The following is a 23425-nucleotide window of genomic DNA, read 5'->3' as shown; positions in this document are numbered from 1 at the left end:
TCTACTGATTTCACATAGATACTAGATATTATACTTCTTAATTGTGCCATTTTTTCAGATGAGTAAATTGAGGTGCAGAAAAACTAAGATGCCTTCTCTAATGCCACAGAGGCAGGAGCTGGTAGTGTGGAAGAGGATCCTAGCCTGCACAGAACCTAATGCCTGATTCTCTTGGTGTTACACACATAGACGTTAGGAGAAGCATGAGCGTGAACAATTGTTTAAATTATATGAGCTTAGCTGGGAAGGAATTTGTTTTTCAGGCCACATAGATATGGCTCCAAATATTGGCTCTACCAAGTTATAACTTAGAGACCTTAAGGAACTTGCAGAAGTTGTCTGAATCATAATTTTCTCTTGCCTAAGGAGATACTACCTGTTCACAACATTAATAGGAATATTATTTGAAAATCTATAGAAAGCAGCTGAAGTATGATAAATGTAATGCTGTCATTTTCCTATAACCGTAATTCTCCTAGCAATCTAAAACACCTGCTTGTTCTTGTCAATATTTTATTTTCTGGTTGCTAAAAATGAAGTGTAGTGAGCAAAATTCCTTTTTTTTACAGTGCTAATTGAAGCTGGGATTTAAATTTTGGTCATAAGTTGCTATTTCTTATTTATGTCTCACTTTCAACGTGAAATATAAAACAATTAAAAGTTGAGGAGTATGCCTAAGATTTATAGCCTTTAATAATTAAATAATTTCAGGGATTCTGAAAAAGCAAAGTTATTTGGATATAATTATCTAATAATTTAGTTGGAAATTCACTTTGATTTCATTGACATTTTCAACACATTCAAAGAGCAGAAGAAAAATGAAATATGTTTATTTAGATATAATTGAATTTTATATGACATCTCTAGTTCCATCTTGGAATTTATTACTTTCACTATCTTTAATTTTTATTTCTATGTTCTCTTTTAAGATAAGGTTGAGCTCTTTTCAGAATGAGATTGCCAAAGGCAACATTGTCATGTAAAGCAGGCTCTCATTGTAATGTTTTCTAAGATTTACAATCAAATTAAATTTACAACATCAGAGAACTATGTTCTCTTTTTAAAAAATGATAAACAGGAAATATCAGTATCCTAAAATAATTTTTCCACTCAAATGACAATTAAAAATTTGCAGTGGGTTGTTGGTTTGGTGACATTGGTTTAAACTATACTTATTCCAAAGTTTATCTTATAGGATAATTTTTTCAACAGCTTAAATTAATAATCATATGAAATGATAATCATATGGCATGACTCATAAAGTTCATATGTTATCTTGTATAGTCCCTTGACCAGCCTTTAAAACTCTTAAGGGATCAAGGGATCACAATTAATACATTTTTATTACTCATCATTTGGAAGATTAAAGAATTTGTTCTGAACTTTGTCTCTCAAGAGAGGAGAGTGTTTACTTTTTCTAGCATGAAAATATTGCGTATAGTTATTTTATTTTCAATGTAAAAACATTAGAAAGCAAAATTACTGGTGTCCTGTTTTCTCAAGATTCCACATTACTTAAGCAAGCCATGTTAACACATTTATTTGCATCCTATAACTTTCTGCTCAAGAACATGTTTACATAAAATCTGGGAATTACTTGTGTTAATATCTCTTCTTGAAAAGACAAATTTGGGATCAACATAACATATTACTTTGAAATTTCCTTTTATTCGTGCATTTTTATTATTATAAAGGTAATATACAGAGGGTTTAGATTTATATAAATCAGGTAAAGAGTACATTTCTTTGTGAACTATGTCACCCCTTCCCTTGCTCTCTCCCAGTTTTTTCCCCTCCTGTTCCCACCCATAAGTTGTGTAATTCAATTTCAACATAGTGTCTAGAGAGAAATTTGATTTTTCAAATTATCACCCTTACCTTGCCATCTTTATCAAATGACAATACTTATTTGTACAAGTTAAAATAGTTAAATAATTAATCTAATATTTATGTTGTTTGTTATATGCAAATGATCATTTCTTTTTTTTTTATTTATTTATTTTTTGGCCAGTCCTGGGCCTTGGACTCAGGGCCTGAGAACTGTCCCTGGCTTCTTCCAGCTCAAGGCTAGCACTCTGCCACTTGAGCCACAGCGCCGCTTCTGGCCGTTTTCTGTATATGTGGTGCTGGGGAATCGAACCTAGGGCCTCGTGTATCCGAGGCAGGCACTCTTGCCACTAGGCTATATCCCCAGCCCACAAATGATCATTTCTATATCTATCTATCATTAATGCACATGGAAAGTGACTTAAGTTTTTTGTTATTATAAATGTTATTTCACTGAATGTTTCTATTTAACATTTCTGTAGCACAGATTGCTAAATGCATTGAAGATATTGAGTCATGGACATGTATATTAGAAATTCTAATATGTTTATCTGATTACTTTCTAAATACATATGCTATCATTGTACAGATATTTTCTCATTGCCATTTAAACTGTGGGTATTTTGTTCATTAAATTCATTGCTTCTAATTGGTAAATACTCTACCAGTTATGATTGTTTCAACTCACTTTTTCTCAGAGATTGATTTTTCTATGTCTGTTCAATTTCTTTTTTCAATATTCTATAGGTAGATATGAATATGAGATATGAATTCAGCATAAGTAGATATCTTAAACTTCCATAATTCAGTTTATTCCCAATTTTTTTCCTCTGAAGTTACTGTGAACAGGACTTTTTCCTGATTTGTCAGCTTGTTCATAGTTGGTATGTAGAAATGCTACCTTGTTTTTTGTATTTTGATTTTGTATCTTGTTACTTTGCTGAATATGTTTATCATATATAATAATTTTTGTTGGAGTATTTAGGGTCCTTTAAATATAAGATCTTATCATTTGCAAGTAGGAATACCTTGACTTCTTCCTTTCCTATTTGTAGCTTATTATTTCTTTGACTTACTTTATTGCTTTGGCTAGAATTTCAAGCACTATATTAAATAAGGGTGCGATAAATGGGCACTTTTTGTCTTCTTCCTCATTTTAGAGGAAATAATTTCACATTTTTTCCCATTAGTATGATATTGGCTATAGGTTCCCATATATAACCTTCATTATATTGAAGCACAATCCTTCTGTTCCTAGTTTCTTTGGAGTTTTTATTATAAAAGGAGATTGAATTTTTCTCAAGGATATTTTGTTTGTCTATTAAGGTAATAGGGTGTGTTTTATCTTTGATCCTATTTATGTGTATTACATTTATAATGTGCATAAGTTGACTCATCCTTGCATCCCTGAATGAAACAAAGTTGACCATAGGTTATGATTTTTTAATAGGTTGTTGAATTTTATTTGAAAGCATTTTAGAGAGAATTTTTGCATGTATGTACATCAGGAAAATTAGATTCTTTTGTTACGTCCTTATTTAGCTGTGTGTGTGTGTGTGTGTGTGTGTGTGTGTGTGTGTGTGTGTGTGTGTGTGTGTGTAGGTCCTGGGGTTTGAAATCAAAGCCTGGGTGTTGTCTCGGAGCTTCTTTGCTCAAAGCTAGTACTCTACCATTAGAAGCCCACCTTCACTTCTGGCATTTTGGAAATTAATTGGAGATTAGAATCTCACAGACTTTCTTGTCCTAGTTGGCGTTGAAATGAGATCCTCAGATCTCAGCCTACTGAATACCTAGGATTCCAGGTGTGAGTCACTAATGCCTGGATCCTCTTTCTATTTTACGGAATAGTTTGAGGAGCACTATATTTAGTTGTTTTTTTAAGGATGTGATAGAATTCAACAGTGAGTTATGTAGTCCTAGGATTTTTTTCTGAGTACAAATTCATTCTTCTTGACTTGGAATTTAGAATGCTGGAGTACCATAGCCAAACACACTGCTAAAAGTTATTCCTGGTAGTTTTTGATGTCCGTGGGCTAGGCGCACAGAGAACATGGAGAGTAGGTCAACAAGTAAGTTATTCTTGGTCAAAGATGGAAAGGGAACTATTGAGTTTGGGCAGGAGGAATGGTATGATATTTTAGATCTTTATAGCCAGAAATTCAGTTTTGTGGATTGTGAGAGTGAAGACTGCGTAGGCTGGGAAAGTGGCCTTGGAAATAAGGAGAGAATGACCCCGGGGTTGTTGTGCAGGAAATTTCGAGACTTTTAAACAAATTTGATGTCAAACATTAAGATGGTAAGTAAAAAATATCTAACAAATAATTATTTACAAAGACAGAAGATGATGTGTTCTTTTATGGACCCATGATCATAACTTGACTGATCAGATCTTTACAGCTTCTTTTTCTCTGTCAAGAGAAGAGATTAGCCACATTTCTGAAACTATGATTTGGGGCTGGGGATATGGCCTAGTGGCAAGAGTGCTTGCCTTGTATACATGAGGCCCTGGGTTTGATTCCCCAGCACCACATATACAGAAAACAGCCAGAAGTGGCGCTGTGGTTCAAGTGGCAGAGTGCTAGCCTTGAGCAAAAAGAAGCCAGGGACAGTGCCCAGGCCCTGAGTTCAAGGCCCAGGACTGGCCAAAAAAAAAAAAAAGTTAAAACTATGATTTTTTTTCTTTTAGTGCCTATACAGATTGTGACCTATGACATATACATGAAAGTTGTTTTTATCTGATTGAAGAAGTATGGAATGATTTACTCATACTCTTATGTTCTCCTTATAAATTGATCCATTTAAAAATGTCATTACAGGCTGCAGACCTGTAAGTTATTTTAGACTTAATTTAGTGGAGATAGACAATATATTTAGGAAGAAAAGCAGATCAGGCAATGAATCCTGATGGGTCACTGAGTTAACACTTGACACACCACTTGATAAAACAGTTTGGAGATTCAGTTCCTCATTTGAATACCTGGTAGGAACATTGAAATTTGCTGGACCGAGAAACACAACAAACAGTAAGGCAAACATGGCAAAAAGGTTAATGAATTCTGGGTGAATGGTTATATAAGCAAATGTTGTATTATTTTCTTGATGTATTAACCTACAAATTCAAGTATAAGCAAATAATCTTGATACTAATAAGACAATTTCCCTGCTTTCAAAAAATTGACATCTATGAAAGACTTGTTTATTTAAACAGCTGGAAAGGAACAGGGGCCTTAAAGGTCTGAAAAGGCAAATTCAATGTGAACCAAGTTTGCTAAGAACAACAGATTCTGCCGAGTGGTAATCATGCATTGAGAGCAGAATCAGACATGAAGATCACACTAAGTTTGGCCATACCCTTAGACATACATAGTTCAGTTTGTTATTTTTCTTTTTTCCCATGGAATTGTCCTATAAGGAGAGCTTTTTTTAAATAATGGGTTCTCTGTTTAAACACATCAAGAAGAAGAGAAGAACCAGAATAACAAGTCTTTCACTTTTTCTCCCCAAGATCCCTTCTCACCCAATAGCATGGTGTAGTAACATGCTGAGTTATGTGGGAGGCTGAGATTGAGATTAAAGTTCCAGGTCAGCACCAGCAGAAAGGTCCACAAGTCTCTCTGTGAATGGAAGATTCTGGGCATGGTTGTGTGTGCCTGTCTGTCACACACACACACACACACACACACACACACACGGAAATAGAAAAACTAGCATAGAAAATGGATAGGAGCCTAGCTCAGTGGTAGAGCATATTCTTGGAACATTTGATACACCGAGTTAAATCCTCAATACTTCCAGGAAAGAAAAAGTGAATGACACTGTGGGTTGTATATGAAATAAGTTTAAGGGCTAAGCACTTCTGCTGTGCTACTTACAGAAATTACATACAGCAATGCAGTAAATTAAGATTTGGAGATCTAGACAATTGTCAGTTCTAAAGTAACTTTTTAAACCTTAAATAAATGCATTAGCATTAGTTTCTTCTATTTGTTTTGTTACTTAAAAAAGTAGTTTTGTTTGCAGGCATCTAAAAGAGCAATGAATTCTGGGCTTTGAAATAAGACCCGGCATAGAGTTCTTCATGATGCACTGTTATTTACTTATATTGCTTTCAATTAGATCTAATCTTTAGACTATGCCCTAAGGAATAGAAATTGTCATCATATTAGGTCCCTACTCCTCCTGGAAGAAGAAAAAAATGATGCCACATTTATTAGATTTCTCCAGGAAATAAAACTCTTAAATTATGATGAATATGTGCTAAAATAGTATAATTTATTAAAATCACTAAAATTATGACAAACTACATATAAATGTAAGAATTAGGAATTTTAGGATGCAAAAAGTTTTTTATACAAGAAATTAGTTTTTAAACCTGCAGAATTAAATTGAGATGCTTCACTGTTTAGCTTTCTTTTATATGTAAATTCTACTGGACTATATGAAAATTTTACTTTTTTTCCCTTCTAATTTAGGGTTGTGGCATTTCCTCATGAGAATCATCTGTTAGCAATTAAGTTCTGTCCTTTTGTGGAGAGATTTATTAGGACTTGAGCTCATAAAGCACAGTAAACATACCCCCCAAATCAACAACAAACAGTCCAGTGATTACATCTTCAAGGAGATCTAAAAGCAGAAAAGTCTAGAGAAATGGAAAATGCCACATAAAGAAAGAGTTGTTGTCCATATTGTAATCCTTCCAGCAGGAGATGTGACTGGCCAGGGGGAAGCAATATGGGCTAGCATCCATCAGTGGGCTGTGTGGAAGCTTCCAGCTTTGTTACCTTTAGTTTACTTCTCTGGCACAGGAAGATGGGCACATATAGCTGGCATAGGCATACATTTTGCCTAGTGTTCTGTCCTCTCCTTTTGTGATGTGGAACTATGTTTTTGTAAGAAGGTCTCCATGTCTACTGTTTATATTCTCTATAAAGCTTGTTGGTCCATGTGTGTGAACTCATTCTGTGAAGGACTGGCAGAAATTCAGATATATTCATTCCTTTGACATACTGCTTTGAAGAGCACACATTGGAAAAAACTAAACTGTTAGAAAATTAGTCTTGGAACCATTTTTCAGTATGAAATAGTAAAATTATATATATATGTATATATACATATACACGTGTGTGTATATATATTTCATTTAAACATCAAAATTATATCTATATATTTACTCTATATGAATGGGATGCATATTTCTATGAATTCCCAGAATTTAAGATGCAGTCTAACCTAAAATACCATTCACTTTAGCATGTAAAAAGAGCTTATATTTACAAAAGAAAAACTTGCAACAGCATGTCAATATAAAAGCATGATCTCGTCTTCATGGACAATTTTCTGAATCATACACACTCCCAGACAGAAATAATAAAAACTTTGAGAATGCCTGTCATAGATAATGAATCAGAAAGAAGTGATAAAACATTGAGTTGCTATTCTTAAGGGACAAAATGTGTGCTAAATAACTGAATTTAATACAAAATATAATAAATGTAAATTGCACAGAAATCATTATAGTTTCCATCTATTTACTACAAATTCTATGATAGATTTCATTTTATGATGGATTAGCCATTAGATATTTGTAAAATATTACCATTTTTATAAAAAGGAAATAGGGTTTGTTTCAGTAAGGCGAAGTCACTGGTAAGTGGCAGACTTTGGATTCCAAACCACATGTTGACATCAGGCTACCACACAATACTTTCTCCTGAAAGAAAACAAGACAAACAAGACAAATGTGAATCAAAATGCACCGAGATAGCATCCAAGGTAAATAAAACAAGGGCTTTCAAAATTGAGTAAAATTTGATCAAAGTTGAATAATAGGAAATAACTGGCTGGGTGAACCAGACTGATAGTTATGAACATGGCTTACAAAGGGAAGAGATCTCTGAGTCTGGGAATTGATGTGGACTAGATTCTGAAAACTCCTTAAATAATATAAACTTATATACAAGTAAAAGGTACAGAGTGGGGCAAAGGGTGAACCGATTCAGCAGTGAAATCCACGAGACATTGTGTTGGAAATGGACTATAAAACTTTCTGGGAAGAGAAGTCAGAAGGGGAAAACTGGGTGAAAATGAGGGAGGGGTGACACTGTTCAAAAGGAAATATTCTAGATTTACCTGACTCATGTAACTGTAGCCCCTTTGTGCATCGCCTTTACAATAAAATTTAAAAACAGGGGAAAAAAAGATTGTAAAGACTGTACAGACAACTAATAAGAGAGATCCCTGAATGTCAGAAAAAGGAGTGTTGATGACACGGTCAGCTACAGAGGAGTAGTGGGATAGCCATAGATTGTAGAAAACTGATGATGGTGAAGATGATCTTGCTGGGATTCAGAGGGCTGTACAGAAGGCGAGTTCCTGAAACTTTCTTATATGTTTGTGTTGCTATAGCAAAACACTTTACAATGGGTAATTTATGAAGAAAAGAAATGTATGTCTTATATTTCTAGAGTCTGGGAAATCTAAGATGAAAGCCATTGCCTTTAATGACATTATGACAATCACAATGATTGGAGATCCAAGTATCCAAACCTAAAGAATAGACAATGAGAGGGAAATGCTAAGTATCTTGATTTGGTAGAGATGTATCTAATTTCAGAAACAACAATCTTATCTCTGATAATTCTTGGTGTGCTAACTTGATTGTGTGTCATTGAATACTGGATTTTTCTCATGTACTAGAAATTGTCAACCTACAGCAACTTGCTGAAACCCACAACATTTAACATTGACAAAAGGATGGATTCCTTTCTACATTTGAAAAAATCCTCAGAAAAGAGACTAATGGTCTCAGTTCCCTTTCCTTAGCTGGTGTGGCTACAGGGTAGAGATGTGTGTAAACAGGATCATTCTCATGAGATTTAGGACTGCAGTAAGGAGTGAATTATTTCCCACATGTCTCCTCTCTCTGTTCCTCATGTTTCTTCATTCTATTTCTTCATCTCTATCTCAATTTGCTGTCACCTCCAGAGATTTCAATATCATAGAAGCCTACCAATACTTCTAGTTCTGTCTGAAATCTCATAGGCAGCATCACTTTATGAGCCAGCTACCCTCTGGATGTCCTTTGTCAGAGAGAGTTTATGGGCTTTTATGTGGACAGCAACTTTTGGGGGCCTTAGGGTGTTTATATAAAGTAAGGTGCCAGGAACAAGACTAGGCAAGAAGAAAAATGATAGGGATTAAAAAAAATTCCAGCTTATTAGCATATCTTCCCATTACCTCTCCCCTTTTGTTTTAAGTGTTAACTTACTGAGTTGCAAGTTGTTTTTGGAGAGCTATGTTCCTCTTTTCCACTCATGTTGCAACAAGCAAAAAGCTGCACATTAAATGGATAGACTTACAAGAATGAGTATAGGAAAATTCCTTAAAACAGTGCTTTAGTTCCAGGGGTCCCCTGAAAGTTCTAGAGAGCCTTGCCTCTCCTAGATTCTCATGGCTTTTTTTTGCGGGGGGAAGGGGGGGCGGCTTGGGTCATCATGATTTTAACTTACCTCCATTAGCCCAAGTCTATTGTGTGTTTTATATGTATGTGTGCCCAAACCTTCTTTACCTTTTTCTTAAAGACTGCAGTCATTGAACTCAGAATCCATCTTTATCCAGTATGAGTTTGTCATAACTAATTACACCTGCAAAGGCCTTATTTCCAAATAAGATCATATTCTCAATTTCAAGTGGGTATAGCACAGAAGAAGCAAGTATACATGAGTTGTTGTTTTTTTTCTCTTGCATGCTATTGTTAAAGTAATTGACTATTTGAAACCTGAAAAAGTATAGGAATTCTTATTTGCTAGTGTTCTACGGAAACTAGAAAACCTATGGAAAATAAAAATTAGGTCCTAGGAGAAATGTACCTTAAAGCATTTCATCTAACTATGCAATCTAAACAGAGCAAGCAGTTTCAGTTGATTGCTTTTCTAAAAGCAATTGTGTTGCTAATCTCCAAGACAGCTAAACTCTTGGAGATCTACTATTCAAGCGTACCAGTAACTCATGGCCACAGAAGTGGTCCAGCAAGGCTATCCACAGGTTTCCATTTCATCTTGCTGATGGGAGGATAGAGCATGTGCTCATATCATTGTGTTGAAATAGACAGGTATTAGGAAGGACAGCTACAGAGAGACAATGGGAAGGAAGGAGTTAACCTGATCATGCTTTCAAGATCAGGGTTCACTGTATTGCTGATTGGACAATAACTGGTCTATCCCTTCCTCTCTTCTAGTTCCATTAGTATCACTGAAGCACAGCACTAATAATGTTTTTCCACTTTAAATTCTAATAACTTTTATTAGAATGAGATCCTTACCTCTAAAGTAAGAATATCCATCTCCAGTCCTTTCTGCTCAGGCCCTGCATGCACAGCATGAATGAGATACCCTCTAGCATCTAAAACTAAAAGATTGGTGATGTCCTGTAAGTCTGGGAATAAACAGTTATCCATGTGGTTCCCTCATCTCCATCACCATCACCACTACCTTCCTTCATTGACTCCAGAATGAGTTCTACCTGAGCTATTCTTTTCATAATGAGAAGAAAAGCCCTTGGATGATTACATAATCATGAAGACTAATTTTTTGCTCATTGTAGGACATGGTAGAATGTTTACATTTGTCATCCTCCTCCTGTGTGTTTTTGCAGGTTGAGCCAGTGATACAGAGAGGCCATGAGAGCATGGTCCACCACATCTTGCTCTACCAGTGCAGCAGCAGCTTTAACGACAGCGTTCTGGACTACGGCCATGAGTGCTACCACCCAAACATGCCTGATGCCTTCCTCACCTGCGAGACAGTGATTTTTGCCTGGGCCATTGGTGGCGAGGTGGGGCTAATGATAAACTAAGACGTAGAACAATTCATGGATCCCAATTCCCCCACAAATTTGGTGCTGATGCATATACATAAAATTCTTATATTTTATTTTTGATATGAGAGTAGTATATTTCTCTTTTCATTGGAAAGGATTCTTTCCTTAAGTGGTGATATTTGATTAATGATTGATGGAATCCTAGAAGGTTGAGATGTTGAATCCCGAGTACTGGAAGTGGAATGTTTTGGGGAATGAGTGGGCCCTTTAAGTATTTTCACAGGATATCGTCTCACAGAACTTTCTATATTTAGGGTTTTTCTTATCCACCTCATGTTGGATTATCCCTGGGCACTCCATTAGATCCTCAGTATGTGCTTCTGGAAGTCCATTATGATAACCCGACACACAAGAAAGGTGAGTTCATTCTCTACACATTTCACTTGTGAGCTTGGAAAGCTTATGCCACTTGTTTGTAAGGGTTGAAACAACATAGCAACCAAGAGTTTGACATTAGCTCTCTTTGTACATTGGTTATCTTTCTTTTTTCTTTTAGACCAAAAGAGAGTGCTATTCAGAATTTAGGCTTTAACCAGACAAATGGGTATAGGGTTTCTTATCTTAAAAACCATATTCATGCTATCAGAAAGTGGAATTCATAGATTTGTTCCCTTTTTGTTATGCAATTTCCCCAAGTACATAGTGCTTAGCCAACATTTTCTTTCTAACTGCGTATCAGAAAAAGCTACCCACCACTTATCCTATTAAAAGCTTTATTAAGAGGTGTGCAATCCCAGCTATTTAGGAGACAGAATGAGCAGAAAGTGGCTTATGGCAGTCCAGACAAAAAAATTTGCTCAGCCCCATCTCAACAAACCAGCTTAGCGTGATCCCAAAGACCTGAGCGGTGTAGGTAAGGTTACAGTCTGAGGCCATTTTGAGGCAAAAAAAGCTGAAAAATAAAAAGGAAAAACTATGGTAAACAGGGATGAGGCCATTATAGATCAAATGCTAAAACATCTGCTTAGCAAATAAGTGCAAGACCCTGAGTTCAAACCCAAGAACTGCCCCAAACAGGCAAGCAAACAAACAAAAACTATCAAGCATTTTGTTGTATAATAAACAACCTATAAATATGTCTGTGTAATATGATTTTGATTTGAAGAGCAGGTATAAGGCTATGAGTTTGATTTCTGAGTTTACTTAGGTAATATTCCCAATCAAAACCCAAAAGATTCAACTCCTCAGCAGAAGGAATTCCAAGTAACCATTGTACTTGGATTTGTCTAATTATTCAGCAAATACTGAGCACTAGAGCATGAAGTGCTTAGGTCTACAGCCTTCCTTCTTATACTGTCATAGCAAGGAATCTGTCTTATCTTTTATCCCCACAATTCTAATGTACTACTGGTTATAGCATAGATTACTAATAACGATTTGTTGATCAATGACTTTTAAGGAATATGAACGAGTCAACTGAATATGAGAAGTATTCTTTTTGTCTAAGAATTCAAATGGGCTGTCATGTGTTTCTGTTCCAGGCTTAATCGATAGCTCTGGGCTGAGGTTATTTCATACAACCGACATAAGGAAGTATGATGCTGGGGTGATCGAGGCTGGCCTGTGGGTGAGTCTCTTCCACACCATGCCCCCAGGACTGCCGGAGTTCCGCTCTGAAGGTCACTGCACACTGGAATGTCTAGAGGAGGTAAGTAATAGCTGAGTTTGGAAGCCACTGTCAGTTACCCCATGTATTTAGAATCTAGCATGACAATGTCTTCCAATGTGAATGATTTGTTCTCTTCTTGTTGGCACCTTTAAAGCCATTATTGTAATATATATATTATATTATGTATGAGAAAAAATATTAACATTTAATATTGATAGTTTCTCCTTTGAATAAGTCATTTCAATGTGGATTATGTGCTTTTAGGAATTATGAGATGGTGGTTGTAGACAGGTGAGGTAGGTGACAGTCAGCTGAGTGATTTAGACCATGATTTAAATTGCATGACAACATTTGCTAGGTAGAGGAGCCATGGATAATTCATTAATTCTACTGGCCATTCTGGCTTCCCTATGTGGAAAAACAGGGGAACTTCTCCGATCTAGAGTTTCCTTTTCAGATTGCTATCAGGCTGGGCTCTTTCTGCTAAGAGTGTTGAGGACTGCCTTTTGCCTCCTAAAAAGAGGACAAAGGGAAAGTACATTTAGGAGTGATCTGCTAGGCTCCCTTTCTTGTGACCTGGCAAGTGTTGCTTCTCAAAGTGAACATTAAACACTCCCCATTCAACAGGTCTGGCAGAGCAACTGCTAACTTAAACTGCTTTAGCTTTTTCTTCTCAGTCATTCCTCCCAGTATGTTTGAACAAGAGCTGTCTGGACAGGCACTTGTTTGGGATGATTGACTCTTCCTTGCTATTCCCCGAAGGCTCTGGAAGCTGAAAGGCCCAGTGGGATCCACGTGTTTGCCGTTCTCCTCCACGCACACCTGGCTGGCAGAGGCATCAGGCTGCGTCATTTTCGCAAAGGGCAGGAAATGAAATTACTGGCTTATGATGATGACTTTGACTTCAATTTCCAGGAGTTTCAGTATCTAAAGGAAGAGCAAACAATCTTACCAGTACGTACATGCTTATTCCCTTTTGCTGAAAATAAATGTTATAAAAGTCTCAAGACATATCTGCCAAGATATAGTTAGGTTTCTATCAGTGACATAAATATCTCACCATGTCCGTTCTCTGAAAGCCACCCACCACAAGTATTGCACAACTCCAATGGAATGCATTTCATCTGCTTCCCAACATTGAAGCTTACCTTTCTTACTATTGCTAGGGGCAATGCAAGTTCTCTCTCTAAAAGAAAACAAAACCAGAATAAATAAAATCAAATCAACTTTAGGCTCCAATCACTAAACATATGCTATTGTTCGTTGTTGTTGTTTTAATTTAAAGAAAGCTTGTTTCCATAGTTAATGATCCTTTGGCTTACAATTCTAACAAGATAAAATCAGAGAGATTTCTTTCTGCCTCCTTGACTAGAGGACATGTTTTAGCTGTTTCATTTCATTAAAAAAAACACAAAACTTAAGAACAATTCTTTCATTAGAAAAGATATATGGTTGAAGGTTATCTGCGTATAAGTACATAGAACAATGAAGGTAAAGGGGAATGAGAGTGAGTGAGTTTCATTGGGATACATTATGTACATTCTTGTGCAACTAGTACATGGTAATAAAAAGTCATAAAAAAGAAAAGATATTTGAACATATTTAATTCTATTCTTCAGCTTTCTATAATACTTGAGGTTACCATGAAAGAAGAGGATCTTACTTTTTATGGTAACAAAGCCACTTTTTCTCATCAATTTTATGATGCCTCATTTTTACCCCCATATTTTATTCTATAGACATCAAACTCAGTAGTCACAGAATTTCCTACCTCTAATCAACTCTTTAAAGTTATGTTCTTATACAGGATATGAAAGAGCAATGACATTAACAGCAATATGTTCTCTGTATGATTCTTGGAGCCGTCTTTTGATGAGATGACTGTTCAGGAGAAGGCCTAATGTAAGAGGATGTAAGGGAAACTGTAAAAAGAAAAACAAAAAGAAGTACCTTGGGCAGATGAAAGAGACATGGTTTTTCTAAGGATTATCCTTTTTTATGTTCACAGCTTGGAATCTGTATTCCTTCCAGAAACTCTTGGCTATACTCAAAATGATATTTGAGAAACAAAATACATAAGGGCTGTAATTCTAATATGATGCGCTTGCCAGTGAGTTTCCTGTGTGATCTCAGCACTTCCTCATTGGTCCGCCATGATTACAGCATAAATACATGCTGAGATTTTGATCTCTGGCACCTCTGAGAAGTCATACGGGAAGGGAAAGTCTAGGGGCTGATGCCAGAAACTGTACCTGACCTGTTGTTCCATCCACTTATCTACATGGAGGGCCATAAAACTGTCAGCATTTCCTGCATGTTGTAATGGTCAAAAATTGGAAAGCATTAAAACAATAAATTATTATTAATTTTTTCATAATTCTGTTCTAAGAAAATAAAGAGCTTTAAAGAAATAATGCAAAGCAATAGGTAACCTTGCTAACATATAATCTCTAGCAAGGACTAAATATCTAAATATATATTATGTTATTTGATGTTCATACAAAAGCTATCCAGAGATAAGTGTTATTTGTGTTTGTTTGTTTATTTTTGTGCCCATTCTGTGGCTTGAAATCAGGGACTAAACACTGGCTCTGAGCTTTTTTGTTCAAGGTTAGTGCTCAGCCACTTCAGTGACAGCTCCACTTCCAACTTTTTTCTTTTTGGTGGCTAATTGAAAATAAAGGTGTCAGACACTTTCTTGCCCAGCTTGGCTTCAGACTTTGAGCCTCAGATCTCAGCTTTCTGAGTAAATAGGATTACAGGCATAAGCCTCTGGTGTCTGCTGATAAATGGTATTTTCAATGATGATGATTATTTTTTTTGCCAGTCCTGGGGCTTGAACTCAGGGCCTGAGGACTGCCCCTGGCTTCTTTTTGCTCAAGGCTAGCACTCTACCACTGGAGCCACAGCGACACTTCTGGCTTTTTTTGTGTATGTGGTACTGAGGAATTGAATCCAGGGATTCATGAATGCAAGGCAAGCACTCTACCGCTAAGCCAAAGCTACATTCCCAGCCCTTAATGATTATTTTTTAGCTGAGCAAAGTATATTCATTTTGGCCTGACATAGAGAGCTTTATTTGTTGGCTTGCTTGCTAGTTATATTAGCAAACCTACATTAAAACAGATGAAAAGTCTTATCCTGAATCAAATAGCATGATACATGCATTCATATAGCAAATATGAGTCATTGGTCTGCAAATATGTGAGATAACTAAGAGCATATAATACTTGAACCTGTAAACTTTTACTTTTATGTTTTAGGGAGACAATCTAATCACTGAGTGTCGTTACAACACAAAAGATAGAGTCGGGATGACTTGGGTAAGAATATTTTTCTCATTATTAAAGTTCATTCATGGAGAAGAACTTTTAATTTTGGAGAAAAAGAGAAACAATCATTCGTGTGATTACTTTTTACTTTTCAGCCTTAATTCATCTCAGAATTGGAAGGAACTCCATGGTATGGGTGGCTTTTATGATCTATGTACCAGTATTGGTACATAGTACCAATTGGTACAAACTTTGCTAAATTAAATATCTCCATTTTTAGGGAGGACTAAGCACCAGGAATGAAATGTGTCTTTCCTACCTACTTTATTATCCAAGAATTAATCTTACCCGGTGTGCTAGTATTCCAGACATTATGGAACAGCTGCAGTTCATTGGTGTTAAGGAGATCTACAGACCAGTCACGTAAGTGGTCAATAGATTTTGTAGTCAGGTCATAAACTAAAATAGGTTGGGCTCTATTTCCAGGTTGATGTGTCATTATCGTGTAATGAGGTTATTTTATATGATGTCCTATGTCATTACTTGTCACTGGGAAGACCTAGTAAGCTTCTTGGTTGCCATGGCTAGGGAACAACAGACTATCTGCAGGATCAATGATTTGATACGTGGACCTAAACGGCTCAGTGTTTGGTTGTGCTTATGGCTAGTATTTATTACAAGGCAAGGACACAAAGCACAGTGAACAAAGGGAAATTCCCATGGAGTGAAGTCCAGAGCAATGTAGGTAGAAGCTTTTGAGAGGCCTTCTTCAGTAGAGTCACACAACATGCGTTGAGTTCCACCTGCTTAGAACTGTGATTGTATGAAATATTGGCTACTACCAGTTCATAGTAGCCTCACTGCTCTTTTTTCTTAAACCAGGGACATACATCTTCTATGGTTAATATGTGCTAAAATTCCATACTCTGATAAAGAAAGCAGATGTTTAGAAAACATGCACATTGATTGTACAAATATCTCTAGACATACTGAGTCATTTCAAACATTTAGAGATCATCTGGTGCCAGTATAGGACATCATTGGCTATTTAAGTTCCCCAATGCTAGCCAGGGTTCAAGCTTAGAAGGAGCTCTTTCTTTTTTTTTTTTTTTTTGCCAGTCCTGGGCCTTGGACTCAGGGCTTGAGCACTGTCCCTGGCTTCTTTTTGCTCAAGGCTAGCACTCTGCCACTTGAGCCACAGCGCCACCTCTGGCCATTTTCTATATATGTGGTGCTGGGGAATCGAACCCAGGGCTTCATGTATATGAGGCAAGCACTCTTGCCACTCGGCCATGGTCCCAGCCCAAGGAGCTCTTTCTTAAGACAGCAGATTCACAACTGCCATGTAAACTTTGCACAAATGCATATCATAGAAACCACTTGAAATACAATGATATATAAGTTACATATTATTTTCCTCTTGAGATTATATTCTAGAGTTGGAGGGAGAAAATAAATAAATGAGTATAGAATTTTAAATAGTAGCAGTTGTTATGAAACAACCAAGAACAATGAAGGAACTGTATAGTTCTTTCCAGTTAGGCTTTTCTAGGCAGGAGATATTTGCTCAGGCACCCACATGCTGAAGAACCTGCAAACATGATCCACAAATGTGTGATGAGTTTAAGATGGATACGAACCAGTATGCTTGAGGGACAATAAAGGGGTGCATTTGTTCGGGGAAGGATGAAGTCCAAGAGAGAATAAGTGAGGGGATGGAAATAAGCCAAGAGGGAGTAAACCATGGAAAATTTTAGGAGCAGCGCAAAGACATATCACCATATTGTGTGACATAAATCACTTTGCCTACTCTGTTGAGAAAGGACTATGAGAGGGCAAAGAAAGAAAGAATACTGCCAGCCAGGAAACTGCCAATTATACAGATGAGAGATGAGGGTGCTTTGGATCAAGATGATGAGTATTAGAGTTGAGGAGAGGTGATTAGATTTAGTCAGCACTTGAAAGTAAGTCTCACAGAATACACTGAGTGTTTGCATCTCAAGGAGTCCATGAAGGCAAATAAAGAAAGCTGTATACATGGTGTTAACAGAAGAAGGCAGAGAGAATTGTTTGGACAAATTAAAGTAGATGTCAGTACTTATAAACTGCCATGTAAATTGAAACCTCTTTGTACACTACTTAAAGATAATTTTTTAAAGTAGATGCTGAAAAAGATTTTACTAGTTCTTACAGATATCAATAAGAAGAACTAGAATGGCTGGTGGAAATGTTGACGTGGAATAGTTTATTTTAAGCACAGAAAAACTTTCTAATAATTAAGGCTTTTCAAAATGTAAGGGTTGTGTAATTAGACAAAAATATACATATCAGTTCTAGGGAGACTATTTTTAAGAATGAGGTGAAAATACAGAGGACATGGTAAAATGTAGATAGCCAAGGAAGTTATAATATAAATAGGACTTAATTTTGCTTAAAAATATACGGGGATTATAAGTTGTGAACTAAAAGCATAACTTTTACTTTGTTCATTTGTAAACAACTCAATGACCTTCATAACAGAAGTCTATATTTAGTAAAACACAAACAACAAAATATTTAGTAAAAATTGTGTGATAGTGCTATGAATTTTCCCATGCATGATTTCATTAATTTGGTTTTACCCAACATAATGCTATATCAGGACACGCAATACTACTTTTATAGAGAAGAAAACAGCAGCTAACAAATTAAGAAACTGATTCATAATTCAGTATGGCACAGTGTAAAATAAATGGGAAAGTTAGGAGTACCTTCTGCTTCCTCCGATGGAAGAAGGGCTTTGCAGAGTGAAAGGGATTGATGCAAGTAGATTAAAATATTCACATCTAATAAATAAACTTAATAGAAATCAAAGAAGCACATAAAATAGCATTTACAAATAATCTTGTTTGGAAAATAGGTTGGAGAACTTTTTGCTTTGTTTAGTTTTGATTTGTATTCTAGGCGTGGGGAATCAAACCTAGAGCCTGGCACATGCAGGCCAGTGCTATACCACAGAGCTACACTTCAGCCCCCAACATACCCATCTTACATTGCTTCTTACTTAGGCTAACATAGCTTGCCTTCTTTTAGAATATTGTTTATATATTGGATAATTTTTCTTGTCATGGATTTATAGGAGAGAGCATTATAAACAAAGGGACATTCAAACCTGTATGTTTACAAGTTGAAAGAAATGTATTCTGTGGTTTGTTTTTCATGTTTAAGTTGTGGGAATCTTTCTTTAAAGTGCCTGGGGAACTCTACCAGGGTGCTTTCTTATGTCTTCCTCCAGGAGATGCTGGAGTTGAGTTTCCATCACTTGGAAAGACAGGAGAATCACCACAAAGAACAAAATGTGCTTTGAGCTGTCATTACCCAGAAAAAAAATTAATTTTATGGTTAAATTCATTCTTCAAAAGTATGAGAAAAAAACTTCTATTTAAAATAAACATGTTTAGATTTGAAATCAAACATCCAAATCCAGTCCATCATCACAGTGACATAAATGATAGCCCGGTAGGTCCTGGCTTAAAGACCAAATCGATTAGGCACCCGTTTTTCTTTTCACTGTTCTTTAAATTATATTTCTACTAGGTTTTCAATGTGAAGAAGAAATATAATGCTATGAATGATTTCAAATATTCTACTCTGCATTTTTAATATCATAGTTGCTACATTTAATTTTAAACTTTCTGTACTCATGATAGGATATAGAGAGTAGGTTAGTAGAAATATAAAGACAATAATATTTTGTCTGATGTTTATTGTTTATCTGGGGGGATGCCATTTTTCCCTGCTTCCCATAAGCCTAGCAAATCATAAGAGGGAAAGGCTGAAAGAGAGGTCAAATAAGGATGAAACTATCTAGTCACAGCAATATCAGAGGTAATCGTTGTTTTGTAGTTCTTTGTTTCTGGTCTAAAGTTTACACATTTTTTTATAAAGACAAACAATTAGGATTTTTTAAACAATTTCTCATCTTACTTTCTTTTGTTCTCTGTTCATCAGGAGTGTATCAGAAAGTGTGGTGTTAAATTAGCTGGAAAAGTTGAAGATGAAAAATAGAAAATTTTTGAGTAGGGGAAGAAAGAACAAAAATAAGAGACAAAGGCCATTGTAGAGGGTTTGTTGACCTTTTCAGGTTCTCTATCCTCAGATATTGAGTCCTGTTATAGGAATCATTGAGCTTTCCCAAATACTACAAATTAACAAAGGTTACTTGTGCTATGCAGTCTTAATAAACACTAGTGTATTGACTCATTTCATCACTGCATATGATTACAATGCTCAGTCTTTATCAGCCAGGTAAGGAAAGTTCGAGTTCATCCATCTTTAGTGGCTCATTCACCATCTTGTGCTGTATTGGGTGTCTGCAGATAGAGAATTTCTCCTCCTCTCCTCTTGATCATTTCCTACTTTGTTTTATTTTATTTCATTTTATTTTGATAGTCTATTCAAAATAGGCATATTATCTTTCAGAAAATTAAATTTTATTTTAGTATTTTAAATGACATGTTTAATAACATCTAACAGGACATTTGAAAGGACATCTACATGCATGTTCCCTAAGCTTCTTTCAAGTCCATTTCCTGTTCTATACTAATTTTAGATACTATCTCTGAATCCCTCCATAATTTAATTAGAAAACGCCATAGATTTTAGGCAATTGCTACATAGGTTTAATGTAATGTGAATGTGATAGCTCTTTATTTATTATTTAACTTTCAGATCTGTGTAAAACAATGCATTTAAACTTTAACAAAGGTATATCGACATTAACCAAAGATCTAAAGAATATAGGAATCTTCACACTTCGCTCGCTATATTTCCCATTTTGTCCCTTGTTAAGAATATTGAAGAACTACTTTTCAGTGCTGACATTAAGTCACAACTCAAAGCACTTATTGAAAAACATAATATACAGTCTCCTTGAGAACCTTTACGTATGCAAGAGAGAAAATAAGGACAAAAAATAAATATTTTAAATGAAGATTCCTCAGCTGGAGATAATTTTTGGTACTGAAAATCACTGGCACATCACTTTAGGTACCCATGATAATCTCCTGTGATGTCTGTGGATTAATTTGTCTTCCTTTTTAAATGTGTCAATAATTGTGCTTTTCTTTTCCCTGAAGTCACTGGTATGAAACATTTCATAACAATAGCACTTGAAGACTATCATGTCAAACAGGATATGTCTTCTTTTGTCCTTCTTGGACATTTAACATGCTTTTATAAGAGGGACAAGTAAAGGAGTGTATGTTGTGCACAATTTTTTCAAACTATTCAAATTAAAATATCTTTTGTTTATCTTTTCACATAGGTGAGCAAATCAGGACCACCACTGAAGGATGTGTATTAACATCTATTACGTTAGCCTTCATGAATCTGCAGGTTTCCCTATCCCAGCTTTTGCATTTACTCTTCAGAAAGGAATACTTACACATTGAATTATTAAACTAGAACTGTGAGACTCAGTTGAAGCTTTTTGAGGCAAAAGTATTTCTCTAAAAGTAATGCTCATTTTATTATTATAACAAGAAATACCATTCTTTAAAACGTTCATTTAATCTAGCATCCAGTAATGAGTTCATAAATGCTTTAGAAGGAATTATCTGTGGGTGTAAAAGTGAATAACTACACAGTGTGTTCTATTATGATGAAAATTTTCTAAAGGCACATGTAATGATTTTCTGAATGTAATTGTGATTATTTAATTTCAGCACATGGCCTTTCATTATCAAAAGCCCCAAGCAGTATAAAAATCTTTCTTTCATGGATGCAATGAATAAATTCAAATGGACTAAAAAGGAAGGCATGTCCTTCAATAAGTTGGTCCTTAGCCTGCCAGTGAATGTGAGATGCTCCAAGACAGACAACGCAGAATGGTCGGTAAGTCCCACTGTGATTCCTCCTCTGAGAACTTTACTATCACATCTTGCCTGGAACAAAATAGAAGATTCCAAAATATCTATAAAAATAAAGCGCCCCCCCCAGGCCTTTATTTTTTGCCAGTCTTAGGATTTGAACTCAGGGCCTGGGCACTATCCCTGAAGCACTCTGCACTCAAGGCTAGTTCTGTACTACTTGAGCCAAAGCACCACTTTCAGCCTTTTCTGAGTAATTTATTGGAGATAAGAGTCCCACAGACTCTCCTGACTGGGCTGGCTTCAAACCATGATCCTCAGATCTCAACCTCCCCAGTAGCTAGGGTTACAGGTGTGAGCCATCAGAGCCTGGCCCTTTTATTTTTTATAAGTATAATCATTTATTTGTTCAGTGATTGCTTGAATTGACTGAAAATTGCTTCTTCTTCTTCTTTTTTTTTGGCCAGTCCTGGGCCTTGGACTCAGGGCCTGAGCACTGTCCCTGGCTTCTTCCCGCTCAAGGCTAGCACTCTGCCACCTGAGCCACAGCGCCCCTTCTGGCCGTTTTCCATATATGTGGTGCTGGGGAATCGAACTGAGAGTTTCATGTGTAGGAGGCAAGCACTCTTGCCACTAGGCCATATTCCCAGCCCTGAAAATTGCTTCTTGAAAGCTTTCTTTGAAAAAGAAACTTTATCTAAAACTAAAGTGGGGACAAGAAGAAATTGACTTGGTCAGCAGCCCACAGCTTTGTTGACCCTTGCAGAAATGTCTGTAGTGGGCAAGATTGGCCATGGTCCCCCTCTTAAGGCACGAGTTGATGGCACTGTCTTTTCTTTCCTTTGCAGATTCAAGGGATGACAGCCTTACCGCCAGATATTGAAAGACCCTATAAAGTGGAGCCTTTGGTGTGCAAAACCTCCTCGTCTCCTCCTCTGCACAGAAATGTCGCTCTCCAGTTGCTCATGGGCTTCCTGGTCCTCGGAAGCACGCTGAACACCAAGTGCTGGTGATTGTGCTGAGTTCTACGTGGTGATCCCAGGGGGTGAGAGTTGAGCCTGCCACTCAAGTGTAGGTTGAAGACAGTCCACTTTGGGCATGAAGAGCTGGTGGTGGAGACCACAGAGGGGATACATTTATACATTCCCTTCCCTCCCTGCCCCACTTTGCTAGGCTCCATCAGGGCTGTCACTGGGATACTCTGCTTTTCCTCAGAAATATCTAAGATTCTGGGGCAGCTGTTGGACCATCAAGTAGAAAGAAATTTTAATTCCTTTCTATGTCTTTTCATTGACATTTTTACTCTTCACTTGATAGCTGTGTTTCTTTTAAATATGATTTTACCTTAATGTTATACAAGGAAATACACTCCGCTCCAGCTTTCTTCTTTATTATTCGTCAATGTAACCTTCCCAGTATAACAAGTCTTTTCTGGGATTGCTCATGGACTTCTTAGTTTCAGCCTTTTGATGTCAGCTCTATGCCTGTTACTTTCCTAAATCCGAGGTGCCTCCTAACCGACCCCAAGCCTACCTTAAAATATGTTCCTCCTCCTCTGCTGAGAATTTTTCTTTCCCCCTGTCAGTATCTAAAGAGAAAAAAAGGGATTGAGAGATGTAGAATAGGGAGTTGCTGATTGGTGGGAGAAGAAGTTATAGCTGGCTGCAAGTCTTGCACTGGCACTGTAAAGGATCCTTAATGAGATCCCAGATCAAATGGACATGTGAGCAGGTGCAACAGGTGTAAGGTGAGCCCTGCTTTACCAAGTGCACTGATGTTTCACACTTGCTGCACACTGGCACAGCACCAGTCTATTGCACATTTATTTTCATACTAGTAATGAATAACTTTCCACACAGAAATTCCACCAGTTGAAAGTCTTATCATTCTTTTGGCTCTCTTTGTATAATCCACCCTAAACTTGTTATATGTTTTATCCTCCTTTATTAAGCTAAATGTGCTTGGGTCATATTAATAAACTAAACAAAAGC

The 23425-nt window shown here is 36.5% G+C and overlaps 1 protein-coding gene across 1 annotated transcript in view; it reads left to right on the top strand.

The window, feature by feature from the left end:
* The window catches only part of Moxd1 (monooxygenase DBH like 1), a 54095-nt gene extending 30670 nt beyond the window's left edge, over nucleotides 1-23425 (top strand). The window contains exons 5-12 of the mRNA XM_048354097.1: nucleotides 10480-10659; nucleotides 10959-11061; nucleotides 12186-12352; nucleotides 13076-13267; nucleotides 15577-15636; nucleotides 15866-16008; nucleotides 21291-21459; nucleotides 22283-23425. Of these exons, the coding sequence (XP_048210054.1) occupies nucleotides 10480-10659; nucleotides 10959-11061; nucleotides 12186-12352; nucleotides 13076-13267; nucleotides 15577-15636; nucleotides 15866-16008; nucleotides 21291-21459; nucleotides 22283-22447 (1179 nt within the window). The 3' untranslated portion in view covers nucleotides 22448-23425. The remainder of the gene's footprint in view (nucleotides 1-10479; nucleotides 10660-10958; nucleotides 11062-12185; nucleotides 12353-13075; nucleotides 13268-15576; nucleotides 15637-15865; nucleotides 16009-21290; nucleotides 21460-22282) is intronic.

The sequence above is a fragment of the Perognathus longimembris genome, chromosome 9, assembly GCF_023159225.1.
Source record: "Perognathus longimembris pacificus isolate PPM17 chromosome 9, ASM2315922v1, whole genome shotgun sequence".
NCBI classification, from domain to species: domain Eukaryota; kingdom Metazoa; phylum Chordata; class Mammalia; order Rodentia; family Heteromyidae; genus Perognathus; species Perognathus longimembris.
The sequence above is the reverse complement of the archived record's forward strand: the minus strand, read 5'-3'. Positions and strand labels throughout refer to the sequence as shown.